The sequence below is a fragment of the Girardinichthys multiradiatus genome, chromosome 9 (genome assembly GCF_021462225.1).
Source record: "Girardinichthys multiradiatus isolate DD_20200921_A chromosome 9, DD_fGirMul_XY1, whole genome shotgun sequence".
Classification (NCBI taxonomy): Eukaryota; Metazoa; Chordata; class Actinopteri; order Cyprinodontiformes; family Goodeidae; genus Girardinichthys; species Girardinichthys multiradiatus.
The window spans coordinates 48,589,302-48,615,929 of NC_061802.1; the positions used below are offsets into that span (position 1 = coordinate 48,589,302).

The window sequence follows — 26,628 nt, forward strand, 5'->3', positions numbered from 1 at the left end:
GGTGCCACGGTTTTTTCTAAATTAGATCTTCGTAACGCTTACCACTTGGTCATGATCCGCCAGGGGGATGAGTGGAAGACGGCCTTTAAAATGCCGTTGGGTCATTTCGAGTATTTGGTCATGCTTTTTGGACTGTGTAATGCTCCTGCGGTTATTCAAGCTTTGGTCAACAACGTCCTCAGGAATTGTTTTGAACATTTTTGTCTTCGTATATTTAGATGATATTCTGATTTACTCTAAGAATATGCAGGAGCATCGCAAACACGTTCGCCAAGTTCTTCAACATCTCCTGGAGAACCGCCTGTTCGTAAAAGTCGACAAGTGTGAGTTTCACCAGTCATCAGTCACCTTCCTGGGCTACATCCTTGAGGGTGGACAAGTACGTTCTGATCCAGAGGAAATAAGAGCTGTACTAGAATGGCCGGTGCTGGACTCACGCAAATCTTTGTAGCGTTTGTTGGGATTCGCCAATTTTTACAGACATTTCATCAAGGACCATAGTCTCATTGCTGCACCTCTAACAGCTCTAACTTCTTCTAAGATCTCCTTTTCCTGGTCATCCAAAGCGGCTTTTTGTACCCTCAAGGAGAAGTTCTCTCGTGCCCCCATCTTGGTCCATCAGGATTCTGCAAGACAATTCATCCTGGAAGTCGACGCATCGGACAACAGGGTTGGAGCAGTGCTATCGCCAAACTCTGAAGATGGAAAACTTCATCCGTGTGCATTCTCGCAGGTTCAGCAATACGGAGAGGAACTACGACGTGGGTGACAGAACTCCTGGGGATAAAGTTGGCCCTCCCTGGGGAGGAATGGCGCCACTGGCTTGAGGGGGCCAAACATCCCATCCAAGTCTGGACTGATCACAAGAATTTGGCCTACCTACAGTCAACCAAAAGGCTAAACCCACGTCCCAGGCCGGGACCTAAATATACTAAGCCTGATGCCCTCTCCAGACAATTCGCCACAGACGATTCGGTGAGGGAACCTCCACCCATCATATCGCCCAGTTGGACAGTCGGGGCACTTAGACGGAAGATTGAGGACACTTTGTTAAAGGCTCAACAACAGGAGCCCGATCCTGGCAATGGGCCACCTAACTGTATCTACGTCCCATCTACAGTACGAGCTCGATTAATTAACTGGCTGCACACAGCAAGGGTTCGGCTCATCTAGGTGTTAGTAGAACTATCGCATTAGTCTCCTTTGAACCAATGCCATAGTTCTACTAACACCTACTAACACCTAGATGAGCCATCAAGGCCGTGCAGGGGAGCCAGATTCAGAAAAACAATAATTATTTGGGTTAGGCTGACTCTTAATTTTCCGTCAGCCTTGAGAGTCTCGCTGGTGCTTCTCAAAGGCAAATCCAAACAGTCAAGTTCCTGGTCTTTCGCCAGATCCGAGCGAACAACTTTCTCCAAGATTTATCCCATTTCACCCCTGAGTCCAGGAACCGCAACCTGCCTGCGGTCCTATGTAAGGATCACATCCAGTCTGCGATTCAGCTCACGTAACATCTCAGTCTGAGTGCTGATCGCCCTGAAGATCCCATCACACATGCCAGGCAGCCTCACAATTGCCAGACCAGCTGCTGACATTCTCCAAATTTCTCAATATGCCAGGTAACCGCTGACTCCAAAAAGCAGAAATCCTGATATCAAACATCCAATTATATACATATCTTCCACATCCTCGACTGACATTATCGACAAACACACTATCCTCCACTTCTGCCAGGAGTCCATTGTGTATCCAGAGAAAAACGTCCCTTCCGGACAAGTGGGCTCTCCTTCACCCTGTCTTCTCGTCGAGAAAATTTGATCAATTGCATTGAGAGACCAGCTGACCAAATCCATAACTCAGATAGCATGCACTATTCTACAAAAGGGGTAAATTAACAATCAATATTAAAGATGTATATAGATTAAGGTAAAACCAGCAGTTTATGGACAAAATGGGAATAAAATAACAATTTGGATTCATTCAGAAAGTGGAGCATGGTTGAGAAACGGCCTTCTTTGGTTCGTTAATGCATCTCGATAGAGACTGTCAACTGTTATACGGTAGAGCCAGGCCAGATTAGAGGTGGTAAAGCATCTAGCAGCCAGCCCCTTAGCTGATAGCGGGCTAGTCTCAAAGCAAAGGTCATAAAACTTTGAGGCGTGAACCCAGTGGAAAAACAAAGGCCATAAACAGTGGAACAATGGAGATGAACACTAGCCTTCTCCTGCTTTGTCTAAAACGGCGAATATGATGAACTGTTGCAGTAGACTGAACAAATGAGGAAATTCATCTCCTTCGAAACCAAGGTCTCTATGGGTTTTCACTTGCGCCTGGATAGCGTCTAACAGTCTTTGATCAGGATATGACTCTTCTGATCTTATATCAGACAGATTTCCAGCTTTGTCGAGCTCTTCCGGGGATGGCCAATGTGAAGGAAAAGTAATCCCCCCACGAGCTTCGATTTCTCCAGAGATTGCCTCCTCGCACAGTACCGGCAAGATACTATGGCTGGAAATGGCACCTTAGTGTTTGCTTCAGTGGGTTTTTATAAACTCCAGGTGGCGTCAGAGCTGTGACGCCTGTTGAGCTGCGATGCTTATTGAGTTGCGTAGCAATAGTTAATTACCTGTTGCTACTGAAGTAGCAGTGACCAAACAAAATACTTCAGTCATTAGGCCAAAGTGTGCTTTAAAAACAGAATTTCAAAAATAAACAAATGAAAATATGCCTCAAAAAATTTGACTGCACACAGCACCGTGATCTCATAAACCCTGCAGTTTTGCTTGTCACATACGTCTCTACATTAAATACCTCTATCTACCTCAGTTTAGAATTTTCAGTCTGTCAGTCAGTCATTTTCTATACCGCTTCTTCCATAGTGGGTGCCTATCTCCAGCAGTCTATGGGCGAGAGGCGGGGTACACCCTGGACAGAGAATTCTTTACCGTTTTTTACAATTACATTATGTCAAAATAAGGTGAGATCTTTCCATGTAATCCATGCAACATTTAGTAACTGCTTTAGTTAACTCCATAAAAATTACAATAAATATCCTTATGTGTAATCCATGCAATAATTATTAAAACACACAGTTGAAGCAGTAGGGAGTGAAACAAGCATGTTCTCATATTCTGGAGCTGAGAGACTGGAGAGGCCTGTGTGGAGCCACATATTATCTGCCACATATTATCTGTCTTATCTTTTGCAGAAATATAAACAACAAGTATCCAATGATGTATGATGATTTTCCAAGTATTAAATGCAATCAGTGATCTTTTCCATTCTTTCACAAGTATTAAATGCAATCAGTAATCTGTGGTCATTAAGTAAAAAGATATATGATTGAAATGTGGGTAAGAACTGAGAATTAAAATAAAAAAACATTAAGGTTTGACATTCTCAATCAGCTATATATGAAAGAGATATAACGTTAATCATTAGTGAAGCATGAGTAAAAAGAATGAAGTGATGGTTTTGTAACTGTGTTTTAAAGTAAATGCTGAAAGCTGAAGAATGGAATGTGTAATACTGTGTAAAGTTAAAACTGAGCAGATTAGTGTAATGGAAATTCTTTTATTAAGTGTTCCAAAGTGTATGACCTTCAAAGGTGTGAGATGAGCTCTAACATTATTGAAAAGCAAAACTCTGCACACACATGGAATGAATTCACACAATTTCTTAAAATACAAGAATTTATTAACAAAAATAAGTCAACGCAAAGTCAAACATATTTCAATCAACAAACTCTTTACTATGCTAAAACAATCCAACTAAACTACCAAGCAGAATTAAAGAATAGGGAAGACTAATGGACTATGTACAATATAAACAAGTTGATTAAAGATGATTGAGAACCATGACCAAAAGAGTGATGCAACATTACCATGCAATGTTTGTTTGAGAACCAAGGATTATCTTGAAGAATCTGGAAATGAAGTTAAGTTAGTCTTGGAACCAACTTAGGCAATAATCAGCATACCTTTAAACAACCATTCACAATGCAAGATCAGATAAAATATTATTTTAATAAAATAAGGTTTTAAGAATGATCTACTGAATAAAACCAACCTTTTGGATGACCATTTCTCAACGGTGTCTCATTATATGCCTTTATTTATTGAAATAATATTCAAATAAATATTATTAAGGAAGTGGTAAAATATTCAAGGAAATATTTTGGAAAAGACCCAAATCTTTCTGGAGAAATTGGGCTTAATGGTGGTTACTTAGTTATCAAGTTTAGCAAAATAATGTTTAGGGAACTATTATTTACTAGATTGAAAACTAACAACCTTTCTGGGTAAATATTCTTTACCAGCAAGCACGTGTTCTTACCTGTTAGCAGTTAAACCTAACAAAAGAAGCTGATAGCTTAGCACCAGAATCAAACACACCTTTAAAATACCGTCAGTAAAAGGGTTAAAATGCATAAGCGCGGATGGCGCGTTATGATCAATCTTCTCTTCACTTAAACTCATGAACTGTGGTGAGGAACGTTGTCCAAGGTGGAGACGTTTGAAGAAACATCCACAGTCTTTAAACGGTTAGCTACAGCTAACCTCTTTGGCTGTGGGGAGTGGCGGCTGTTGTGTCGGCCGGTCTGTGAACAAACGGCTAGCTAACCTCCGTGGCTGTGGATGAAAGACAGCCCGTTCTGTCCGCCAACCACACTACACATTAATACGGTGATGCGGCTACTTGTTATCCTTCTCTCAAGCAGGGGAAACCACTTCACTTGGCCTTTAGAGACTGTGTCTCTGTAGGGAACGTCTCTGGGACAGTTTGCTTCTGCAGATCTCAGAGAGAACAGTCAAGCAATGCTTGTACCTTAATTTCCCCTTTTTATGAATGAATACTGGATACACAAACAGTTATTCACTCGTACTTAACTGGTGCATATGACTGCGTGATCTTATGACACTCTTGGATCCAGTTGAAGGTTTATGTCTTTTTGCCAGCAAAGAGACATCAGCGCACTTGTCTCCACTGTCCAGTCCCTCTCGGAGGCCGTGTGGAAGAGAGCGGATGTAGCAACAACTGTGCTTTTATTTGGGCAGTGGCGTCACAGGAAGTCCGCAGTTATCCCGATTCCTGGCTGTGTCAGAAGAAGGTTAATGCACTTTATTTTGAAAAGTTCGTTCCTGAGTTTAATGTTGAAATCCATGGCTGGGTCCCAACACTTGCATGTGAACACATCATTAGAGCTAAAAAATATACAGACGTAAATACCTTTAGTAACTCTATGCTGCTTTTAACCTATTATATACCACAAATTAATTATTTACCTTATTACATTACAATTATTACAATCCCCTTTTATCGTTGACAATCTTTCCCTTGAGTGCTTTTACCCTGTTTTACCACGTATATTTCCAAGCTTGGAACCATCGCCTTCTATATTTTCTCTCTACCATTAAACAAAATAAACGCTATGCATAATATTTCAATCGTCTGTGACTTACGATATTGAAATTACTAAACCTTCGTATTGCGCTTAAGCATGACTAATGTATAAAAGAATACTAGCACCCTCTAATGGAAAGAAGAGAAAAAAAGGAACCATTCACTGTTTCGATACATCTTAACTATATCTTTTCCCGTCATAATCGTGAGCACACTTTCTCTCTGCATACCGGGTCGGCGCTGCTCTGTTCAGTTGCGACAATCAATTTACAGTGCCTTCCAGGCCTAAGTGTTTTCAAAATATAAGCATTAACTGCATTACTGCCGCAGCAGATTAACAAACTCTTACAAAACAATTTATGACCAGACAATATTAGTAAGGTCATTTCACGGACGTAGCTCTTACCTCCGTCGAATCCTGGCAGGCCATAACTCATAAGTTCATCATCCCTGCTGTCATGTTCCAGGTTATTCTAATTCAGTTGCTGATGCTTTGTCTCGTTTTAAATTTTCAGGTCTTCCATCGTCTCTGTCCATCAGCCTACTTTCATCCTACTCAGATTATTCCTGTCTCTCCTTCCTCTTTTGCAATCAGTCAAACACTGCTGTATCTCAGGTCTAGCTCCTTCCACTTTCAAATCCTATTCTTTTGACTGGCAAACCTTTGCAAAATTTTGCCTTGCTAATAACATACCATCATACCCTGCTCGCATTCAAACAGTCCTATCTTTCATTACTCATTGTTTTGAATATCATTGTTTCAAGCTCCCCTACAGCCTATTAGCAGGCATCAATTTTTCTCTAAAGATCATCTTTCTGAGCTCACTCTGTACCTTTTCACTGATCACGCCATTAAACTCCTCAAAGGCATCGCAAAACATTGCATTCCGCAGCCTGACTCCCAGAGATTTATTACACTTCCTCTCCTTAAAAATCGCTTCATGACCCTTCGCTACGGCCTTTTCCACCTTATTTCAAATCTCTTCTCTCCAATACCTTCTTCACCTTCTACGGCTTTCTTAGACTAAGCGAATTTACTTCTCCTTCCAATTAATTTTTGCCATCTAGAGATTTTGTCTTTTCAGATCTCAAGTTCTATCCAGACCATTTCAAACTTTACTTCAAACACACCAAAGGTAAAAGTCCATGTTTCACTTTCATTGCTCACCTTGATGGCCCGTTTTGTCCTTTCCAAGCCATGTTCACTTTTGCTCTCAAACGTCACAAATCAGCTCACCCTTCATGCCCCTTTTCTTCACTCCAGAAGGAGTTCCCATGATTGCCTCCTGGTTCCTCAAATTTCCGAGGCAAACTTTAGTTCAATGCAACCTTCCCCCTAGTCAGTTCTCAGGTCACTCATTCAGAATTGGGGCAGCCACTTCAGCAGCTACCCTAGGAGTTTCCACAGCTTCCCTACAACAACTCGGCTGCTTGTCGACTTCAACATTCTCTTCATATGTCCGCCCAAACTTCCATTCTGTGCTCTCTGCTCAATAATGTATCAGCTCTTAGGTAGGAGCTTCTGCAATAACTGGTGGTAGTTGGCCTTTTCAGTTTAAACTTATCCATAATCGTAAGAACGTTTTATCAAAGCTCATTCTCTTCCCTCATTTTCTTAAAGGTCCCCGTCCTCCAACATCCGTCAGCTGATGTTATCTGTTAGGTCTTCCACCTTTCTGCTCATCACTTCATTCTCTCTAGATCAATCTCTCTCTATGTCTTGTCAGGCACATGCACTATCCCTCTCTATGCCTGGTCAGGCACACGCCTCATCCCTCTCTACGCCTTGGCAGGCACAATTCATCCCTCTCATGCCTTAGCAGGCACAACTAATCATTCTCAATTCCTTAGCAGGTAGAACTCAACCTCATTACACCTTGGCAGGATCACTTCATCATTCTCATACCTTAGCAGGCACATTCATCACTCTCTATGTGTTTGCAGGCTATTCCATCCATCCTACGCCTCGTTAAACTCTGTCCATCTCCTTTCACTCCTTCAGGCTCAAATGATTGCTTCTCATGCCTTGTCAGGCTCACAACATCTTCCCATTCAGTCAGTTTGATCTTCTCTTAATATTAGTCTGATCTCATCATCTACCATTTACTTATCAATCGCACATCATTCATGCTAATCAACATTTTGTTTATATTCAGCCTCGGCCCTGTCCTCAGCCCATTGTTGGGGGAAGACTTCTCTAATTCTAACCCTAAGATGTATATTCAAGCTCATGTCATTATCAGCATCCATGTCTTCCACTGGGGTCCAAGCAGCAAAAAAAAAACTAACATCAGCTCATAAACTCCTCTAATTGCCATCTCTATGTTTCTCTCATTTGTGAGTCTTTCCAGGTTGAAAAACCATTTTGACTGCTCTGAGCATGCGCAAAGATTACGGCACAGAGCAAAAATTTTAATTTGTTTGAACATTTGATTCTCTGTGCTGTACACTGATACAGTGTTGATCACAGAATGGATCCATATGCAGTCTTTCATCACCTTTTTTTCTGGAAAAAGAAACGTTTTCAAAAGATGTGGATTTTTTATTACAAGAAAAAAAAAGGTGTCTCCACAAGAGGGAGACATCAGGGGGCGCATTGATAGCGTAAATACGTTCAATCAATAAGTCTAATAGACAATGTTGTACTAAAATATGTTTTTCAAACAAAATAATAACAATTTATCAAGTCAATTATAGCATTGTCTAGGAAAGTAGGTCATTTTAATAGCAAGTCATAATTTAATATCATAATTATGTTCACTTTACACAGGTACATTTTAATATCAAAATGTGTATTACATATGTTATATTAAAACTACTGTATTTACAGGATATAATATACCACACCATTATAATTAAGAATGGAAATATTTATTTTTAGTACTATTTAAATGACTAAACCACATTCAACAGCAATCCAGAAGTGATTCTGTTCTATTTTGTACAGGATTCACCCTTTAAGGCCATCACTAGTGGGTTTAACCCTTCACGGAGAGCGCAGCACTGATAACTTTAGTCCATGACCACCTGCTGTGTGGGCCCCACCCCGGTCCGTATAAATTACGGTGAGACCGGGCCAACGTCTCCCATTTTTTACTAACTTCACGAGCTATGTCCAACACCATCCGCCTGTGTCTTATCAGTCTTATCAGAGCAGCTACATCCTCAGCTATATCCGTTAAAACTAGGTTTCTCCATAAATTGGGGGAAAAGCTCAGTTCTTCCATCCCAGATGATCGTTTATCTTGGAGTGGAGTTAAACTCAGTCACAATGAGAGCTCGATTATCACAACTGAGAGCAGACGCACTGTCGGTGCTTCTCTGTCGTGTCAAACCTCACAGCGTAGTGACAGTCCTGTCAGTTATGCGACTGCTGGGAATGATGTCAGCAGCTCAACGTGGTTGTTCCACTGGGACTGCTTCACATGAGACGCCTTTAAAGGCGGTGGGAGCAGAGTGGCCAGACCACATGTCTCTCCGCATAAATGTGCTGGAGCTTCTCAGTGTGGAAGGTGACACAGCACTTCGCTCTGCTGCTGCGGGATCAGCATGTTCTGATCCATACAGACAACAGAGTGGCAGCAGCCTATATAAATCGCCAGGGAGGTGTGTGCTCGGCTCAGCTGCTGAACATTGCCAGGCAGCGGCTGTATGGGCGCGCACCAACCTGCACTCCGTCAGAGCAGTGTACATCCCCGGTGTCCTGAACAGAGGAGCAGACATCATGTTCAGGGGGGGTCCCCGGCACAGAGACTGGAGCCTCCATCCCGATCTGATTTGTCAGATCTGGAGCAGATTTTTGCTACAGGGGAGAATGCACAATGCCAGCTGTGGTTCTCACTGAGTCCGAGGGAGGATCCACCGTTAGGAGTGGACGTTTTTACTCACAGCCCATGGCCGAAAATGCCCCTTTACGCATTCCCTCCGGTTCCACTGATCCCGCGGCTCTTAGAACGGGTTTACGAAGAGCAGCTATCAGTGATCCTTGTAGTCCCCGAGCGCAGAGGTGCTTCGTGGTTCCCAAATCTGCAGCAGCTGCTGCCAGGCAGCCCGTGGCAGCTGCCGTGGAGGGAGGATGTGCTCCTCCAAGAAGGAGGGGCTTTTATCAGCCACGGTTTGTGACTTCTGCTGTTATTGTCACTGCAGCTGTATTTCATTAAGCCTCCGTGTGAACAGTGGTTATTCTCCTCTGTTGTGTTGCTTGTGGCACACGGGGATTTGTTATACTGCATCATTACGCATAATCCAGCTGTTTATCTGTCTCCACGTTCCCACCTGCTGGAGGGGCGATCAGGAGTTACCCGGAGATAAGCTCTGGGTCTGGCCACTGAACGGGAGCGCTTAGAGAAGCTCGGCCTCCGGCAGGAGGTGGTGCGTACAATCCAGGGCTCACGAGCCGCTTCCACTATAGCCTTATACGCATCAAAATGGAAAGCTTTGGAGCGTTGGTGTGCAACAAAAGGCGTGGATCCCATTTCCTGTCCACTGGCCTGCATATTATCATTTCTCCAGCAGCTGATGAAAAGGAACATAGTTTTCAGGGCAATTAAAACTTATGCTGCATCTATTTCTTCCTGTCATGAAGGTTTTGGGGACAGAACAGCCTTTAACCAACCGCTGATGAAACGGTTTCTAAAAGGCATGTGCAGACACTGACCGGTGTCACACCCCCTAGTCCCTCAGTGGGATTTAGCGCTGGTCCTGCGCGCACGGGTTAAAGCCCCATTTGAGCCCTTAGATCAGGCTCCACTGAAATTTATGTCATTTGAAACAGCCCTGCTGTTAGCTCTGACATCTGCAAAGAGAGTGAGCGATTTATCTGCCCTCTGTCACCCCGTCCTGTCTCAGCACACAGGGCGACGACAGCTCAGCTGTGCTCCTAACCCTGCTTTTACACCTAAAAGCATCACAAGTTCATTCAGGTCGAGAGTTATAACTCTGAATGTCTTCCATCCTGCTCCCCATAACTCAGAGGAGGAAGGTACGTCTCGTCCCCTCTCTCCCGTGCGTGCGCTCTCATGTTACGTAGGGCACACGGCATCACTGCGCCGCCCCCAGCATCTGTTCGTGCATTACAGGGAGACTTCTGCAGGTCAGCTGCTGTCCGCTAAGCGCCTTTCACACTGGTTATGTGAGGATATTTCACATGCTTATATTTCCTCTGGATTGGATTCTCCAGAGAATCTCAGAGCTTATTCAATCAGGCGGATTTCCTCCTCCACAGCTCTGCATGGAGGAGTGACAGTGGGGGACATTTGCACAGCAGCCTCATGGTCATCTCCATGCTCATTTATTCGTTTCTACCTGCGAGATGGGTCAGGTTTCTCCATGACTCATTGTGTTGTCAGGGTTCTGACAGAATGATAATCATTACGTTGCATTTTATGATTGGGTCACCCCTTTTTCCTGCATGCAGATGCAGGGTGCCATAATATTTATTATCAGCCACGGTTTGTGACTTCTGCTGTTATTGTCACTGCAGCTGTATTTCATTAAGCCTCCGTGTGAACAGTGGTTATTCTCCTCTGTTGTGTTGCTTGTGGCACACGGGGATTTGTTATGCTGCATCATTACGCATAATCCAGCTGCTTATCTGTCTCCACGTTCCCACCTGCTGTGTGGGCCCCACCCCGGTCCGTATAAATTACGGTGAGACCGGGCCGACGGCAAATAGCTTTTTCTTCAGCCATTTAGGACACAGTGAGGCCCGGAGCTTAAAGGGCTTCTGGTTGGAGGGGAGCTCTGGTCTCAAGTGGAGGAGGTCAAGTATCTTTGGGTCTTGTTCATGAGTGAGGGGAGAATGGAGCAGGAGATTGACGGATGGATCGGTGCAGCCGCCTCAGTAATGAGGACGCTGTGCCGGTCCGTTGTGGTGAAAAGCCGAAAAGCAAAGCGCTCAATTTACCGGTTGATCTACGTTCCTGCCCTCACCTATAGGCAGGAACTTTGGTTCATGACCGAAAGAATGAGATGCAAGCGACTGAAATGAGCTTCCTCCGTAGGGTGACCGGGTCCTCCTTTAGAGATAGGGTGAAATGTTCAGCCATCCGGGAGGAGCTCGGAGTAGAGCAGCTGCTCCTCCACATCAAGAGGAGCCAGTTGAGGTGGCTCGGGCATCTGTATCGGATGCCTCCTGGATAGGTGTTCCAGGCATGCCCACTGGAAGGACACCTAGTGGACAGCCCAGGACATGCTGGAAGGACTATGTCTCTCGCCTGGCCTGGGAACGCCTTGCCCTAGAGGACCTTGAGGAGGTGTCTGGGGAGAGAGAAGTCTGGGTGTCTTTACTAAGTCTGCTGCCCCGGCGACCCGGTTCCAGATAAAGTGGGAGACGACGAGTACGAATAAGATTGAGGCTACATGAATTTTTATTTACGTAATTATATTAAATAAAACACTGTTTACTGGGCCCATCCCAAAATTAGCCACAGGTCCCCCAGCTAAATTCCTCTGGAGCCACGTTCGCTTTTGCACCTGTTATCCAACATGCCCACTTATTGTATGTGCAATTTTTTTATTTGTTTTTTTTGCACAAGCAATTTAGTGATCCTAATTTGGAATCTTTGAAGATCTGGCCCAAAGTGTATTATCCAAAGCAGACAGAAGACAGTACTCTTTCTGTTTGCAAAATGTATTTCCCTTTTCACTTCAGTTTATAAAAGCGAATACAGTTTGAATGTAATCATTGAAGCAACCATCTAGTTTATTAGCCAGTTGAATACAGTGGGATGGTCTGCATTAAAATTTCACATAATGCCTGCCAAATATTTACAATGTCCCACGTTGACATGCTTGATTTCTGTTGCAATTTCTTTTATAATTGTGCACCTTGTAATGAACCACAAAATGAATGTCAGTCAAATATCCACTTTAAAACTAACTTCAGACCGATACGGAAACCAGACATTTGGGGGAAGGAGACGGACAATCCAGTCAAACTGTTTGAGGATGAAGTAAGATGTTTGATTTTGTTTATGTTGCAATTTAACACTTACACATTTGCTCCATCAACATCCTCACACTTCTCAATGGAAATGCAACGGATTAGTTGTGCACATCAAATAATTCCCAAGACTTAAGTTAATGTAATTTACTGCTGGAATTGTGTCTCGTCTATTTCGCCAAGACCTAAATCTTTTTTTTTATCCTCCTTTAGATAAAAGTGCCTGCTAAATGACTGAATCTAACATGAAATGTTTTTTTTTAAAACATAGGTAAAATATCTAATATGTCAACATATTTAGCTGCTGTGTTAACAGAATTTAAAAAAAGTATATGATCAAATTAAGAGTTCATGACAAAACAAAAGGGACCACATAATAATACAATACTTTCAATACATTGCTAAACCCTCAAGCAGATTATGATTTTCTTACTTAAACAGGTATTGGAAATTACATGCCAACAAATATTTGTAAAAAATTACATCACTATCTTTTGCATACATTTTGCATCTTCATTGATTATTCTGTTTGGTACTCCATAGACACTGATCTAAGATGCAGTTAAATCCCTTAATGACAAATTCCAATGTGAGATTTGTACGGATTGAAAAGAGTGCTTCACCTGAACGCAGCTGTTTTATCCGCCCATTGCTATTGCCGAAGTCCACAGGCAACATATCTTTGAACCAGAAAATCTCAGGGTCTGGGTTTCCACTGGCTGCACACAGCATTGTAGCTGTATTTGTTCGCTCCACAACCTTCAGCTGGGGTCCCATTTCTATGTTAGGGAAACCAGCAGGTATCTGGTCCTCTGTGAGAAAAACAAGTAAACATGACATAGATTCTATTACTAGCACCACCATGCTTTTAACATTCTGGAGCCAGTGTTTTACTGCCCCAACTTGTTAAGTTATCACTAAGAAATTCAAACATGGTAACATCTAGTTTTTAGGGCACTGCTTGACTATTCCTTCCATAATTCAGTTTATTTATAAAGCGCCAATTCACAACACATGTCGTCTCAAGGAACTTTACAAAGTCAATTCAATCAAATCATACAGATTTCAAGTGAGGTACATACATTCCAATTAATCCTAACAAACACTATCAAACACTGCAGTCAGGTTCAGTTTGTTATTCAAATTGGTTAAAAAGTTTTTCTGTCTAAGGAAACCCAGCAGATTGCATTGAGTCAGTGACTTGCAGCATTCACTCCTCCTGATGAGCATGTAGCAACAGTGGGCAGTCGCTGGCATTGACTTTGCTAATACTGAGCATGCATGTCACGACAGTGGAAAGAAAAACTCCCTTTTAACCGGAAGGAACTTCCAGCAGAACCGGCCTCAGTGTGAGAGGCCATCTGCCACAACTGACTGGGGTTTGAGAAAGCCTAGCAGAGACACAAAACGAACACAGAAGCACTGAGCCAGAAGTACTTTCTATGGGAAAGAAAAGTAAAACATTAGTGGTTATAGCTCCTTTAATGGCTTCATCTAAGAAAGAAAGACAGCTGAACATTCAAACTGTAAAAGCTGACATTTTTTCAGAAATTCCACGGGTCAAGGGATTCCCGTGCAAATCCCGCGGGATGGGAGGCAGCATTAGTAAAGATCATGTGATTTGGACGGTACAGGATAAAACATTAACAGGAGCAGACGGGAGCGGGATCTAACCAATAGGAGGGAAAACAAACTAGGATCAATTGTCTTTGGAAGAGCTCCTGCTTTTGTCTGTATTTTTCTCAGAGCCTTGCTTTGCAAATCCTCCAAACTTGTAAATTATGGGTTTGGTCAGCTGGACTCTCAACGTATTTGATCAAATTTTCGCCGGGAAGACAGGGTAAAGGAGACCCAGACGGGACATTCTTCTCTGGATTAACAATGGATTCTTGGCGGCGGTGGAAGATTGTGTGCTTGACTACGATGTCGGTCGCGGACGTAGAAAATGTGTACATATTTGGACTTTTGATAACAGGATTTCTGTTTTTTGGAGTTGGTGGTTACCTGGCTTATCGAGTGATTCGCAAAACGTGGGCGGTTGTTCAAAGCATTCCAAAGCTGCCTGCGATGTTGGATGGAGTCTGTAGAGCGATCAACACTGTAATGGAAATTATTTTATTAAGTGTTCCAAAGTGTATGACCTTTAGGTTACCTCACTCCTCAGAACATAGAGGAGGAAGTTGTAAAAGCCATTATCAGACATTTAGTGGTTAAGACCCATCATTTAGGGTGATGTCTTTGAAAGAGTAGTTAGGTCTGTTCCTAGATAACTTTGTCACCTCTGAACCCAAGGAGGGTCTGGGCCATAAAACACAGACTCTTTGAAGTTGAGATAACACTGTCATGTTTGGTATAAATACTGTGTGTAACTGTTGATCGGGGCTCTGCTTAACTGACTTGCTCGGTGACAGAGTCATTCAAACGCTGAATGCCTTTGAATGAAAGACAAAGTCCGGATTTTCTCTTCTTGTGAGTCAACTTCTCTCCAGTTGTTAAGAAAATTCCACAACAATTTTGGCATCACGAACAGGATCTAACGTGCCAGAGAAGACACGGACGGATGGGACACGGACGCCTGGCCAGCCTGAGAGTTGTTCTCAGTCCACTTCCATATTACGGAGGGGAGTCCGGGTGCCCGCCTGCGGCTTCTGGTCGATTGGATCCGAACTATTTGTCTTCAAATATATCTGGGTGAGAAGTTGCTCTGTATGATATAATGTATATTATTATTTTTATTACACATTAACCATCATCTCCTAACTAATTAATTAGGTTCCGGAGTTGTGAGAGGGAGGACATCAGCTGAGGACCATGTCACCCTGTAAAGGTATACAGGGAGGTTCTCATTGGTAACAATGGGATAAAGCAGAACACAGGGTTTTGCGGGTGGTTTTTAGCAATTTTCTACACCTCATAAAGGAGAAAAGCCAGACGGCAGACGTGCCGCTGAACGGGTAAAAAGGGGAAAAAAATGGTTCCGGAACCTTGAGGCATCAGGGGTGCCTCCTTCTTCAGACTCTGATTTATAAAATAATGAAAGGAAAAAGTGGGGATGATTGTGTTAAATGTGCTTTAATTTAGAAGATAACATGGGTTTTTCACAGCGTGGAAGTTTGAGTGTAAATAAGTTAAAACTTTCCTGAAGGAAGTTTTGTTTGTCTTAAATATTGCGATCAGTCGGAAAAGAAGGTAAAAGTGAAAAGGGACATTAGAGAGTCGAAAAGAAAGTTGTTTTAGAAAGGAGTATAATGCATGTTGTGGAAGGAAGTGACAGGCAGGTGGACAACTGACTGACTGACTGATAATGTTTCTTTGTGCAAAATCTGAACCTATACTAAACTTTTTCTTCTGCCTCTCTCACACACATATACACACATATATGGGATTTGAGTTCAGCATCTGCGTTTTTGAGTCTGGATTTTAGAAACCTGCCCTTCTCCATGGCTATTACACAGACGCTTCTTCAGCACGGCCTGAAAGAGAGAGATCTGCCTTCCTGCCTGCTTGTTGCAAATCGCAGTGTGAGTTTCCACCAAAACGAAACTCAGAAGAAGTCTGGCCCCACTGAGATGGACAACGATCCATGCTGTTTGCCAGAGCCAGAAGAGAGATACATTGGATTTATATTGAAAGCATCTTATGTGGGCAGAAGAGAAACAGGCCGGAGCAAAGTTATTTCTCCCTCCTGGAGAAGTTACAGTGGACAAAGAATGATTGAATGTCTCACCAACACACCTGGGAAGGGCCTGGTTTTTTTTTTTTTTGGACTGATAGAGAACTCTGTGCCATGACAGTCTGACTCTGGAGCGATTAAGAAACTGATGGGGGTAACGTACAAACACACACACACATTTGCATAAATCTTTTCCTATTTTCTGCAATAAAGAACGCTTATTAACCGCTGCTCATGTGACGCTTGCTTGACGTTGACAGATATAGCGGGTTAAAATATTATTTTAGGGTTAGAAAAGTATCTTTAAAAGGGTGATAACTTAACTCATTTGACACTTTCCGGTTAATTCTTTTAGAGAAACAAGTTCTCTTTTGTCATGGAATATTCAGGGTCAATTATTCTAGTTATTAAAAGTTATTAAAAAGCAGAGGAAGTTACAATTCCAAAACTCAGCAGTAACCATGTGTTTCTATGTTATTCTCAGGACAGATCACATGAAGGAGCATTTTTAAAACCCATTGCATGCATAACATCTGATGGGTCTCTTTCAGGTATTATTTTCTGTTGTCAGAGTTTGTATCCCATAAATCTAATGGGTAGAGACCTCATTAAAACAGGCTTAGTTTTACTGCAGATGGTCTTCATACAGTCTCTGACACAGTACTTACAGTTTGGTGCAATTTTTGTCCACAAGTGCTAACTGACGCTTATGGGAGGTACAAATTCATTGTTTTTCACAGCAGCTGCTGGGAAGAGGTTATATTAGGGTTTTTTTTCCTCTTCTGATTCATGCAGCATGTTGATTTACACTGTACCTTATATGAGATCCTGACAAAAACTATGAAAGGCTTGGTTCTGCAGGTTCTCTTTTCTCCCTTTGGAGAAGGAAAGAGAAACCTAATCAGTTCTGTGTTGCATAGGAATCTTAAAACACTTGTTTTCTAAGATATCACTGGGTAAAACTTTTGAGAGTAATTGGTTTTGTTAAACACATTTTCCTTGGTAAAACAAACCTTTAAAATGAGAATGGGAAAAATTGGGTTATTTTTTAAGGTAAGAAAGATTCTGATTGGAGATTGGTACCACACAAAAATTAAACTAATCTCATGTTCCCTAAAAGACTCTGCATGAAAAGGCCTTCAGAATCATGGAGTTATTTTCCACCACAGTACCAAGTTTTGTTAAGCATGCTTTATTTTAAAACAGATCTGTGTTTTTTGTTTTGTTTGTTTTTGGCTTTTTAGCATAATGTTGTCTGAAGCTTCTTATGAACTGGGATAGGAGCAAATATGATCTGAGGTAAATTAGGAGCTGTGAACTAATAATTTTAAATCTGATTATTGTCCAAGCAGAAATAATATATTTAGCCAATCCTTCAATCTCTGCAGAGAGTTAACATCATTGTTCAATGCAGTAGTACTCAACTTGTGGTTCCTGGACTCCTGAAGCCCGTAAATAGATTTTGGGTCCATAAAATTATAATATTTAATTAAAGGTAGACTGATTACTTATTAAAACAGATCTAAGCCAATGATGGGTTCCAGTCATTTGGTGGCTTTGAAATGCAATAATACTCAAAATGTATACTCTGGGGAACACAGATTGGGGTTTAAGAGTTTTGTTTTGGAACCAAGGTTAGGATTTTTATAAAGGTAATTTCAGATTACTAAGAGATAAAATATTGGAACATTTATCAGCATTTGGATTGTAAAAGAGGGGTTCTAGTAATAATTTTCTCCCCAACTCTCAAAATTCAAATAGCCCAAATTAAAGAAACTGATGTCTGTTCTCCTTTTGAAACACTATGTGGGAAAAAGTCCAGTTTGGAGACAAGCTTCTTAGCTTCATTTCTGGTTAAGTTTAACACTGCATAAAAATGTCAACACCGGCTTAAAATACTTCTTTGCATTTAACCTGAAATTCTGGAATACAGCTGCGATCAAATTGAGCCAAAGAAAAAGAGAATTATAACAAAAACTCTCAGGGTTGTAGTTATTGTTATTATAGAGTTACAGTACAAAGAATTAGCAAAAGGTTTCAGCATCAATAAACTTGGGTTCATTAAGAGAAAACTGTTGCTGTGCTTCTAAATACTTTGAGATCTCTTTGAGCACTCTATGTGCACTCATCTTAAAACAGGATCCTGAAGATTGTCATAACAAAATTGATCAATTATAGCATTAAAAGATATGGCTGAGAAAACATATTTTGAAAAGAGATTGTTAAAAATTTCTTTTAATTCTTGAAGCTTCAAATTTGGCCATTTGTCTGTCTTTGATGTTTTGTCTTTGTTTTATTGGAATTAATGTTTGTTTATATATTGCATGATACAATAATCCATGTTTAGAATAATGTTTCTAAATCCCAGATTGATTAAACTTTGAGTTTTCAGGAGAGTTAAGAAGCAGCTTGTTTCTTAGGTAGGTGCAGTTTTGCAGTTTAAGGTTCACTAAGATGGGTTGGAATGAAGAAACTGTGGGTCCGCCCATAGACTGCCCATCAGAGGTTAGTTCTGCCTGACTCCGCCCACCTACCAGGTTGGTTCACACCTTTGCTCCCATGGTAACACTCAGTACCTCCCTTCCTGAGTTTTAACACTGTTTAAGAGACAATAGAATCAAAATGCTTGTAGTGATTGTTGCCTTAATAACATGTTTTTTTGGATGTAGCATGACTTTTAGATTTATGTGTTTTACTATTAAAAGGACTGACTGACTGAGAGAATTTAGGAGAAAACACAGGAAGTCCAGGGCTGGAATGGCCCATATCAGATCCTACTAGACACCCAGGAAGGCTGCAGGAAAGCTCCAGCTCCTGCAAATTCATCTGGCTTCCAGGACACAAGTCATCTTCCAACTGGATCATCCACGGCCTGAAAGGTGTGAGGACAGCGGACCACCACAAGACAAAGAACTCTAAGCTGATCACTGGCGAGTGATTGAAGAGGTGGTTGAAGAACACTGTTCTTACAAGGGCACAATAATCCCTTGGGCAGTGCCACGTTATTTCAGAATCTACTTAAGGCCATCGCATTGCCTGATAGTTAGAAATCATAAGGTCATTTGCCTCACTGCACACACACCACAGTGAGAGACACATAAGAAACATACAGGGAAGACCTCTACACATTTGCACATAACCTTTCTCTGGATGATGGACTGGCGACGTCTGCAACAGAGAGACAGTCAAACATGCGCCATGATGCTTATTCTCCTTAATTTCTTAATATTTGGTGGCTACTAGGGGCTCCTTTGCCTGGACAGCGAGGGTCAGCCAAATTCTTTTCTCCCACTTTGACAGCGAAACTGACTCTGAGGAGGAAATCTCGGATGCTTTTATCTAACTTTCATGGTTATTGCTTGATATCTATCATTATGGTATTATTACAAATTTAAATGTGTTCATTTCCACCATTGTTTAGTTGGACTATGGAAGCCTAACTTCCAGCAGGTTAGAGTTCCTTTTTCTAAACATATTTCTAGAGGAGCTTCCTACGACCGCCCACCTGTACCAGACTGGTAACAGGGTAGCTTGAAGCCACTCAGTAAAGGCAGCAGGATTTTTGTTTTTTTGTTTTTTAAGTTGTGTTTATAATTTGTTTTCTTTGGAAACAACTGTTTGCTTTCAGTACCAGAAGAAAGGACATTCCACTTCAAGGTCACGATGCAGCTATATGGAAGATGGTCTGTTCTGATGGTAATGATTGGTATTGCAAGTCTTTTTATAACTCTTGTGTTAATTTGGGAAAAGGTACAGCAAAGATAATGTAAGGCTAATCTGAGGAATTATGCTAATAATACTCATCAGCGGATTCGAAGAGAGATTCATCACTTTTCTGACTACCATGATCATGCTGATAGTGTCTGGTGGCAACGGATGCATCAAACTGTGATGAAGATAAGAAATGACAGTTGCTATGTTTGTTGTTTGATTCCACGTGCTATTAATGATCAACCATTTTTAGTACCTGTTCCTATTGATACTACTTTCTTTCCGGATAGGCGACATAACCAGCTGGTGGAGGTCATTTTTCCTTGGGTGAGGAATTATAATGTTAGGGAAAGCAGAAATGTTAGTAGATTTTCTGGTGAGACTAATTTAACATGTGCTTCTACAGGAACTCTTTATAGAATTTGGGGTAATAGAAATCCGATTAAAGGTCCAGATATTTGTATTACACAGGAGGAAAGTAGACCTTATTTCCTTGGGAAGACAGTAGGTTGCGAAGCTATTATATGTGTTTTATGTGCTTTAATCAACAGACATAAATTTGAGTCATGTCCTATCAGAACTGATCCTTATACTATTTCAGGATCTTTGGTCCCAGATCCCTTTGTGTTAACTCTTAATCTTACAGCCTTACCGGATGGAAGTAAGTTGTATTGCATGGCAGGTAAATTAACCAGGGTTTTTGTTACTTTTCCTTTATGAGATGGGTACTCATGTCCTAAGAACATGGTTTGGATGTGTGGAAATAGATTATATCTGTATCTGCCTGCTAATTGGTCTGGAGTACTTTATCTAGCTCATTTACTAACTACGGTCACAACTTATAATTCAATCAGCCTAAGCTATTAGAACGATGAGTTTGCAAATAGAATGGCTTTGGATTATCTGTTAGCTGAGAGGGGTGTTGGTTTTGAAGAATTTTCCTTTAGTTGTGATTATCTTGTAATCAGAAGAAAGGAGTTGTAATGGAAATTCTTTTATTAAGTGTTCCAAAGTGTATGACCTTTAGGTTACCTCACTCCTCAGAACATCTGTGTTAGAGGAGGAAGCTGTAAAAGCCATTATCAGAAGTTTAGTGGTTAAGACCCATCATTTAGGGTGATGCCTTTGAAAGAGCAGTTAGGTCTGTTCCTAGATGACTTTGTCACCTCTGAACCAAAGGAAGGTCTGGGCCATAAAACACAGACTCTTTGAAGTTGAGATAACACTGTCATGTTTGGTATAAATACTGTGTGTAACTGTTGATTGGGGCTCTGCTTAACTGACTTGCTCAGTGACAGAGTCATTCAAACGCTAAATGCCTTTGAATAAAACTTAGAAAGACAACGTCCGGATTTTCTCTTCTTGTGAGTCAACTTCTCTCCACTTGTTAAGAAAATTCCACAACAGCACGCAGACTGAAATGTTAAAAGAGCAGAATCGCAAGCTGGACACGATTCTTGAACAGAATCGCAGTCTGGCAACGGTTGGACTCAGAGGTTAAAGAATATATAATCTTGGAGAAGTTGTACGCTCGAGATCTGCGGAAAGTACCAGAAATTTGGCTATTTGGATTCGCAATTGAGACATACCAGTAAAACTCTTAAGGTAGTTGGAAATTAACAACTGCCTGAACCACAACATTTATTGTTTTTCTAAATCTGGCTCCCCAATGTGGCTTTGGCAACTTCTGCTAATTGGCTATCGACAAAATATCTCCTGGATGTTATATAAACACGACGCTCTTCCCCAGCACTCACCTACCAGCTGTGTGCTGATAAGACTATGCGGCTGATTGATAAAACTTCCACCTCTCTTCTCAAGAACAATGGCAATTATATCAGTGTTGACAGTCTAATTCTTGCAAACACACTCAGACTTATATATATTCGTACCCTCAAGATTCCACAGTACCCTTGCTAAATCTTTACTTTATGAGTGTGATTACCCCTGCTGAGGTTTTTTGTACTACTTCAGACTGTATTCTACTAAGAATAGTCTGAAATTTGTTTTTTCCTCCTATCTCACTTTACCTAAATCTGTGATTTCATTACTTTTCATAGATTTTCAGATTTCTCAGAAGGATTACCAGCAAAAGCACATATTAGTATTTGAAAATTTGACTACAGCTGTTTTTACACCAATGACCAGAGATTTTTAGCTTAGAAGGATTGTTTTACAACAATTTCATACCAGTGACAGCCAAACATTATTAGTATTTAAAAAGTCTGGACCTACCAGTGACCCAACTTCTCTACTTAGACTTCAGTGAGTGCCCGTGAGTGTTACTATTTAAATGATGGGACCACAACTGCCTCATACCAGCGACCTCAAGGATTAATATTATCATTTTCCTTCTAGCACAGGATAAATTCCTTACGACAGAGGACTTAATGAGCTAATTATCTCTATTAGAAAGATTGGATTAGAACCAGCTCTTACCAGTAAACTCCCAAGGATTATTAATGTCATTTGATTTGTTTTTCTGTGTTTGATTTTCTGTATCATTGTGGTGTTTTTCCTCATGTACAGCGCTTTGAATGCCTTGTTGCTGAAAAGCGCTATATAAATAAACTTGACTTGACTTTGGAAATGCAAAACTGAGACTTTGTTATAAACTCTAAGAAAATAAACTTGGATCGACGCCGTCATTGTGTAGTTTTTTTCTAAGAAGCCTATACTATAATGCAAGTCAATCGAACTACACGACCCACAAGCCAACACTGCTTCTGATCAATGTTTTCCACCTGCATTCAAAATGCAGCAATGGAGGGAGCAAATGCAGGTGGAGGACTGGTTGTGGTAAAATTGGATTTGCAACATAAAGTCAGAAGTAAGGACTCTATTAAATTCATAGAACTGAAAGGAAAGTCGCAAATATTACCGAACTTCAGGAGAGTTGAATGTTAACACACAGTATGCTGCTTGTAAAATGTGTTTAGTTGTAATCAAGTACACCAGTGATTCCGGAACAAGTGTTCTCAAAAGGCACACTTGTAATATAAATTCTGGATTGAATCAGCCCTGCATCTCTTCATTCGTGAAATGAAAAGTACCATCACGTGTCAAGTCTCATCTGACCAACAAAATTGCTCGCATGTGCCGCCAAGATTTAAGACCCCTTGCTACAGTAGAGGGGAAAGGCTTCATCAACGTTGCACAGGACCTGCTCGACATTGGAGCCAAATATGGAGAGGTGCAGGTGGAAGACATACTACCGTGTACACGCACAGTCTCCCGTCATGTTGAAGAGGAATATGACAAAGTTAAACAACTGGTCATGGAAGAGCTTCGTCAGGTATGTCACATCACACTATTTTGTAAAACAAAAAACTTTACCAGCACACACTACATGTGTGTCACAGTTCATTACATTCTCAATTGGAAGATGGTGAACTGGATTTTGGCCACAAGGGAGATGGAGGGTGCCAAATCCAGTGACAACATCAGAAGAACTGTGGCGGGAATTCTTCAGTTAGCTCTCGCCTTCAAATCAGATTGCTTTATTTATATGGCATATAAAATAAAACTTGCCAAGTTACTTCACATAATTGGGAAAACTATGAAGACATGCACTTCAACAAAGAGCATAGGCCAACAAAAACATGTCACAAAAGAATGACACAAGAGATACTGAAAAAGCATACACTGTTATTTTTACAATATAAAAACTATGAATTTATTGAAAAGTGCTATGTACAAATACAGGTCCTTCTCAAAATATTAGCATATTGTGATAAAGTTCATTATTTTCCATAATGTCATGATGAAAATGTAACATGCATATATTTTAGATTAATTGCACACTAACTGAAATATTTCAGGTCTTGTATTGTCTTAATACGGATGATTTTGGCATACAGCTCATGAAAACCCAAAATTCCTATCTCACAAAATTAGCATATCATTAAAAGGGTCTCTAAACGAGCTATGAACCTAATCATCTGAATCAACGAGTTAACTCTAAACACCTGCAAAAGATTCCTGAGGCCTTTAAAACTCCCAGCCTGGTTCATCACTCAAAACCCCAATCATGGGTAAGACTGCCAACCTGACTGCTGTCCAGAAGGCCACTATTGACACCCTCAAGCAAGAGGGTAAGACACAGAAAGAAATTTCTGTACGAATTGGCTGTTCCCAGAGTGCTGTATCAAGGCACCTCAGTGGGAAGTCTGTGGTAAGGAAAAAGTGTGGCAGAAAACACTGCACAACGAGAAGAGGTGACCGGACCCTGAGGAAGATTGTGGAGAAGGGCCGATTCCAGACCTTGGGGGACCTGCGGAAGCAGTGGACTGAGTGTGGAGTAGAAACATCCAGAGCCACCGTGCACAGGTGTGTGCAGGAAATGGGCTACAGGTGCCGCATTCCCCAGACCTGGGCTACAGAGAAGCAGCACTGGACTGTTGCTCAGTGGTCCAAAGTACTTTTTTCGGATGGAAGCAAATTCTGCATGTCATTCAGAAATCAAGGTGCCAGAGTCTGGAGGAAGACTGGGGAGAAGGAAATGCCAAAATGCCAGAAGTCCAGTGTCAAGTACCCACAGTCAGTGATGGTCTGGGGTGCCGTGTCAGCTGCTGGTGTTGGTCCACTGTGTTTTATCAAGGGCAGGGTCAATGCAGTTAGCTATCAGGAGATTTTGGAGCACTTCATGCTTCCATCTGCTGCAAAGCTTTATGGAGATGAAGATTTCATTTTTCAGCACGACCTGGCACCTGCTCACAGTGCCAAAACCACTGGTAAATGGTTTACGGACCATGGTATCACTGTGCTCAATTGGCCTGCCAACTCTCCTGACCTGAACCCCATAGAGAATCTGTGGGATATTGTGAAGAGAACGTTGAGAGACTCAAGACCCAACACTCTGGATGAGCTAAAGGCCGCTATCGAAGCATCCTGGGCCTCCATAAGACCTCAGCAGTGCCACAGGCTGATTGCCTCCATGCCACGCCGCATTGAAGCAGTCATTTCTGCCAAAGGATTCCCGACCAAGTATTGAGTGCATAACTGTACATGATTATTTGAAGGTTGACGTTTTTGTATTAAAAACACTTTTCTTTTATTGGTCGGATGAAATATGCTAATTTTGTGAGATAGGAATTTTGGGTTTTCATGAGCTGTATGCCAAAATCATCCGTATTAAGACAATAAAAGACCTGAAATATTTCAGTTAGTGTGCAATGAATCTAAAATATATGAATGTTAAATTTTCATCATGACATTATGGAAAATAATGAACTTTATCACAATATGCTAATATTTTGAGAAGGACCTGTACATGATTATTTATCATTCTGTTTTATGATCTTATGTCTGGGCTTATCTTTGCTCAGTTTTTATGTGTTGCTTTTGTAAAAAATAAAAAATAAAAGTGCCAACAGGAATTTGGCATCCTAAGCAAGGACACTGTCTTCGTGACAGATAATGGCTCCAACGTAACAGAAGCTTTCAAGGATTATGTCAGAATCTCCTGTGCTGGCCATAATATCAACTTGATCTTAAAACACATATTTGACTACTTGGATGAGGACAACCCAGTCCACAGTAGGATCATCAAACTGTTTAGAGACACAAAGACTCTTGTCACACACTTCAAAAGAGCAGGGTGAGATAATATAAAATCTTATCATGTCTGGCTTATGGGGTGCCGAATGTAAAAATTCTGCAAAAAAAATTCACTGGCACATTTCTGTTATTTAGCGCGCTCTCTTTACATTTAGTCAATTTTTCTTGCAGTTATTGGCAAATGCTAAATATAAATCTTAAATCTAAATCTAAATATATATCTTAGATCTAAATACTAAATCTAAATGTCAAATCTAAATCTTGAATGAGAAGAACGGGGAGGTCAACAGCCAACATGGCAGTCTCGCTGCAAGTGGAGGAAATTGAACAGGCAGTAGTGCAGGGTACACTACCACAAGCACCACCCTCAGCAACTCCGTTAAGTACAACAGTTTTTTCACTTAACTTTGGTACAAAAGTGAGTTCAGAAGGAAGCTGCTCTTATCCAGCCAGCTATTCAGTGTACTGTGGTGTCAGTGTTGCAGGGATCTTCCTGCCGTCGCTATGCTGAACAGTGAGTGGGGGGAACATTAGCCATCATAGAGGCTCAGCTCTAAGTAACAGCTGTAAAATGCTTTGGCTTTATGCAGTATACAGGTCCTTCTCAAAATATTAGCATATTGTGATAAAGTTCATTATTTTCCATAATGTAATGATGAAAATTTAACATTCATATATTTTAGATTCATTGCACACTAACTGAAATATTTCAGGTCTTTTATTGTCTTAATACGGATGATTTTGGCATACAGGTCCTTCTCAAAATATTAGCATATTGTGATAAAGTTCATTATTTTCCAGAATGTCATGATGAAAATTTAACATTCATATATTTTAGATTCATTGCACACTAACTGAAATATTTCAGGTCTTTTATTGTCTTAATACGGATGATTTTGGCATACAGCTCATGAAAACCCAAAATTCCTATCTCACAAAATTAGCATATTTAATCCGACCAATAAAAGAAAAGTGTTTTTAATACAAAAAACGTCAACCTTCAAATAATCATGTACAGTTATGCACTCAATACTTGGTCGGGAATCCTTTGGCAGAAATGACTGCTTCAATGCGGCGTGGCATGGAGGCAATCAGCCTGTGGCACTGCTGAGGTCTTATGGAGGCCCAGGATGCTTCGATAGCGACCTTTAGCTCATCCAGAGTGTTGGGTCTTGAGTCTCTCAACGTTCTCTTCACAATATCCCACAAATTCTCTATGGGGTTCAGGTCAGGAGAGTTGGCAGGCCAATTGAGCACAGTGATACCATGGTCAGTAAACCATTTACCAGTGGTTTTGGCACTGTGAGCAGGTGCCAGGTCGTGCTGAAAAATGAAA

General features: G+C 41.2%; 1 protein-coding gene across 1 annotated transcript in view; it reads right to left on the minus strand.

Moving 5' to 3' along the window:
• The window catches only part of ptprfa (protein tyrosine phosphatase receptor type Fa), a 351,241-nt gene that overhangs the window by 222,759 nt on the left and 101,854 nt on the right, over window positions 1-26,628 (minus strand). Inside the window, exon 5 of the mRNA XM_047374177.1 lies at window positions 12,973-13,161. Coding sequence (XP_047230133.1) covers window positions 12,973-13,161 — 189 coding nt within the window. The remainder of the gene's footprint in view (window positions 1-12,972; window positions 13,162-26,628) is intronic.